At 39.8% G+C, this 4,725-nt stretch overlaps 1 protein-coding gene across 3 annotated transcripts in view; it reads left to right on the top strand.

Annotated features, from left to right (window-relative positions):
* The first annotated feature begins 372 nt into the window (after positions 1-372).
* Positions 373-4,725, top strand: part of VPS50 (VPS50, EARP/GARPII complex subunit) — a 126,092-nt gene continuing 121,739 nt past the window's right edge. For 2 of the 3 annotated variants that reach the window (XM_003782671.2, XM_023518795.1), the window contains exon 1: positions 373-518. In XM_003782671.2, the coding sequence (XP_003782719.1) occupies positions 486-518 (33 nt within the window). In that variant the 5' untranslated portion in view covers positions 373-485. The remainder of the gene's footprint in view (positions 519-4,725) is intronic. The other variant, XM_023518793.1, reaches the window with a different exon arrangement.

Below are 4,725 nucleotides of genomic sequence, written 5' to 3' on the forward strand. Positions count from 1 at the left end.
TTGAGTTCTTTCCCCGCGTCAGTTTCACGCTCTCCCCGCGGCCCCTCCACACCAGGCGGGGATTTCCTCCCTCACGCTCTCAGCTGGGCATCTAGTCACTCTACTTATGTATTTGGTCCTCTGATCAATGCTTGGTTACCAAGGACGTAAGTTTCCGTCCCACAGAAGTAGAGCCACCTACTGCAAGCACCTGCGCGAAGATCAGGACTCGCCGCGGTCACGTTGAGCAGTAAACTTTGCAGGGTTAACCCGAGCGCTGCTTGCCGGGAAATGTAGTACCCGCGCTGGCCTCTATTTTAGCTGCCGGGTCCGGCGGCAGCCGGAAGACTACAGTTCCCAGCATGCACTGGGCCAGACAAGATGACCCGGGTCCTGGGCTCCACGTGACCGCCCACTATGGCTTCCCTGTGTCTGGGGCAGCTGTCTGGTGGTTCGGTGTGATTTGTCAGCTCTTTGCAGCGGCGTACCCCTCTCACGATTTCGACATGCAAAAAATAAAATCTCTTATGACCCGCCAGGTAAGTCGCGGCGGCTGAAGCAAAGTCCTCTTTCGTCTAGGCTGGGAGAGGAGCCAATATATGCTGTCCACAGGCCACTGCGGGGGGAGACCTAAGTTATTGGTGGTGGCAGGTGTCAGGAGGACAGGGAACCCGGGGCACACCCTAGAAAATTACTTGAGCATCCTGGATAGGACCCCTCCTCAAGAGGGTGTCAGCCTTGCAGAAACATAGATCGTTGAGGGAGTCAGAAGCTCTCTTTGTCTCCCTTCCTCCCCTTTATGCCATCTTTCCAAGACAGTCCCATCTGCTTTGAAGGGCCCCCGCATCCAGGCTGGCTGTCATCTGTGAGCAGGTGCCCTGGTAGAAAGGAGTGGTCTGTGCAATAGCGATGACTTGGAAAGAGTGAAAAGAGCAGATGATCTGAAGATAGAATCGGTAGCTTTGTGATTTGGGGCAAGTCCTCAAGCCTTTTAGCTTAAGTTCCTATGAAAATGAAAATAATAACTATTTTTGGTCATTATGTCTCACAGTTGTGAGAGTTATCAATAAGCAACTACATGTGAAAACTCTTCGTGAAATGCTGCTTTTAAAAAATTCTTCTTGTCATATCAAAGTAATAATGTTTTATTTGTTGCCAGAGTGCTAGTTCGTGAATAAAAGCTTTGGTTGTTTCTTAACCTGTTCTCATAAACGTTAGGGACTTCCTAATAATGCCTCAGCTTCCTTCAAGCAAGAAGCAGCAGAAATTTCCTTTTTATGTACTTGTTGATAATGATGTAGTTTTAGATAACTTTGTTTACCTCAATTCTAATATTTTCCTAGAATTGGCCCTTCCTTATTACTTTTATATAAAAGAAACATAATTTAGATTAAACATTTAAATTAATATGGCTTTAAGAAGTTTAGAGAATGTGGAGGATAGGAAAGGTTCATTTGTGATTTTTTTTCTTGTTTATTAAAACAAATTCAAACCCTAAATTCTTATTTGAGAATTCAAAACTTGGGAGAGATCTAAACAGGTACAAATTACATACTTCTGTTGGAAAACACACAAATATTCCTATGTGCTGTTTTACTTCTGTCAAATTATAGTGTAAAAATAGAATTAAAATATCCTGTGACTATATTTAAGCAAGTGGATGGTAACATTGGACAATCTCTCACATTGGCTGAGGGCTAGTTTTATACTTCCTAGTACTTCATACTTTAGATTGGGTTTGGGCCCTGCTCCATCTTGTGGTAGCTGTGTGACTCTGGGCAAGTTACACAGCATTTAAAAAAGGAGTAATGTGCAGCCTGATGATATTTATATGATATAATGAAGTTGAAGAGAGGAAATAAAGGCATTAACACAGTTCCTGAGCATTATCAAGGACATTGCCTTGACTACATTGATGGTGGGAAAACAGAAACTGGAGAAATCTGTTACAGTAATTCAAGTAATAGATAATTTCATGCTGACTTTGCTATCTGTTGGATTTTAAAACAATATGTACTTTTGTGTATTATTCTATTAATACCCCTGCAATGCTTTTGGAATGCTGAATTTGGACTCTTCACGTCCTTTTGGGTTTGTTACACAATTTAGTCTTCTCAACATTCTCATGGTTGTACAGCCTCTGTGGTTGGTTTTCTGACCTTATTTTGTAAAAATGAATAAGAGAGAAAAAAAATACAAAATTCTGGATACTATTTATGTCTCTTAAATGTAATGAAATTGTGCTGGCAGTGGTAACCCTTTGATCTCAATCAGTTGTTTATTGAATTTGAGCAGGTCAAATCTGTGTTTCAGCAGAATGGAAAAAAGAAAAGTTGCAACCACAAAATATAAAATATTATCCTAATCATACATATGCTCGTTGCTTGATCTCTACATATTTGGTTATTATTAATGCAGTTTTTGAATCTACAAGTTATAAAAATAGGGTGCTATTTTAGAGGAGTTTTAATTACTACTATTTGTTATTGATTTAAGTGTAATAGGATTACAAATAAATATACACAAAGATGTTTCTTCTTTTGAGGTTACATACTACGCTAATAATATACGTTGAATTAATGTAGAGACATATAAGGTTAAAGTATGAAATTTAGTTTTTTGGCATTTCAGCTGTCCTAGGATCTTGGTTTGCAAGAGAATGTGTGTGCTGGGGGTGGGGGACAAGGGGGAGACTATGTTTGCTTTCTTTATTTAGATGAGATCTTGTTCCCCTTTCTCCATTATGCTGCCTCTGTTCTTTTAGTCCATTCAGTCGATGTTTATTGAGCACTATGTGCCTGGCACTGTTGTAAGCTTGGGGATGCAACAGCGAGAGACAAGTACTAAGGGTGACAGAGTGGTAAATGCTTTAGCGGAAAACAGGATGGACAGTCCTGGGAGTTGTTGATAATTGGGGTCACTTACAATTTCAGACAGAGTGGACACGGAAGGCTTTACTGAGGAGATAATAAAAAAGACCCGAAGGACTAGTGAGGAAGTGAACCACGTGGATATCTGAGAAGGAGCATTTCCAGTGGAAGGAAAAGCAAATGCAGGACCCCTGAGGCAGGAACATGTTTGAGGAACTGCAAGGGGACAGTGTGATGGAGTGAAGGGAGTGAGGAGAAAAGTAGTAGGAGATGAGTCAGGATGAGGTCAGAGGCCCAAGGGCAGGAAACTAGGTCTGGTAGAACCTTGGCGGTCAAGGAAGGCCATGGCTTTTATTCTCAGTGAAATGCTAAGTAGAGGAATGATATAATCTGATGTAACACTTCAGAAAGTTCATTCTGACCTACGTGATTAGAGTAAATTGAGTAGGAGAAAATGGCGAAAACTGGGAGGACACTAAGGAGGCTATTGCAGTAATGCAGGTGGAAGAGGGCGTGGGCCTTAACCAGGCTGCTAGTGATGGAAGTGTTGAGAAGAGGGTGGATGTCTTATGAATGTAGAGTCCACAGGTTTCCTGATGGATTGGATTTGAGCTGTGAAGGAAAGAGAAGTATCAAGGACAACTCCAAATGGTGTGGGCCAGGCAATTGGAAGCCACTTACTAAGGGGGATAAAACTGAAGGAGAGACAGGTTGAGGGAAGGGAGACAATTTTTAGGCCTGTAAGTTTAAAAGCTTTTTAGATCCTTAAGTGGAGAGGGAAAGTTATACTTAAGGAGTTGACCAGATGAGTTTGGATTTATGGGGAGAAACCCAGCGTATAGGGAAAACTTTTGAGAGTTTATAATACAAACATTATATTATAAATTGCATATTAAACTGGTTAATATCACCAGTAAGTAAGTGTGGATATACAGAGTTCAATGTTGGAACTTCTCAAAATTCAGTGTTAGAAGGTCAGGGGAAGAATTGAATACAGCACAGCAGAATGAAAAGGAGCAGCCAGTAAGATAAAAAGTCGTCAGCGTCTGGAATAGCACCTGGCATATAGCAGATGCTCAATACATATTTGTTGAGTTAATAAAGAGAACAGCCAAGAGAGTGTCTCCTAGAAGCCGAGGATTTAAAAGAGTTTTGTTAGATACTGTAGATTGGCCAAGATAAGAATTATAATGAGCCTTTGGACAGAGAAGCTTGGAGTCCCTTGGTGACCTGACAGTGGTAATTTTCATGAAGTAGAATTTTCATAGAAGGGAGGAAAGCCACTTATGGTAGGTTCAAAAGAAAATAAGGGGAAGAATGTCAGGGAGTGGATGTAAACTCTTCTGAGTTTTGCTGAAATCAGAAGGACAGACAAATTATCACAGATGTTTCTTTGGATTGACAGGACATAGTTGCTATTTTCACAAATGGATTCGAGAAGACTATAGTACTCCAAAGTGTTAATCTGATGTGGGAAAAGAAATAGAGTGCAGAGGCAGGTGTTATTTATGCTGAATTTTGTATAAATTTAAACTGGGGCAATTAAACAAAAATCAAATACAAAAGAAAATCAAATAATGGTTAATGAGTACAAGTAAAATATCAGTTTAAAAAAGGCAGAGTACTACAGTTATAACCACAGCTTCATGCTTTGAAAGATGAAGATAAAAATGACTTCACATTTTTTTAGTAGAAATTTATAAACTTAATAAAGGGTTAAAGATCTGTAACCCTAAAGTGCAGTTGGGGGACAGATATTGTCTTTGAGATCTTTATGTAATTCTTCATTTTTGTTTTGATGAGAGAAAAACATTTCTCTGTGACAATAAAAATATTAACAGTAATGGTAATAGTTAACATTTTTTTTTTTTTTTTT

The sequence above is a fragment of the Otolemur garnettii genome, unplaced genomic scaffold, assembly GCF_000181295.1.
Source record: "Otolemur garnettii isolate 467f Iridium unplaced genomic scaffold, OtoGar3 scaffold00005, whole genome shotgun sequence".
Lineage (NCBI taxonomy): Eukaryota > Metazoa > Chordata > Mammalia > Primates > Galagidae > Otolemur > Otolemur garnettii.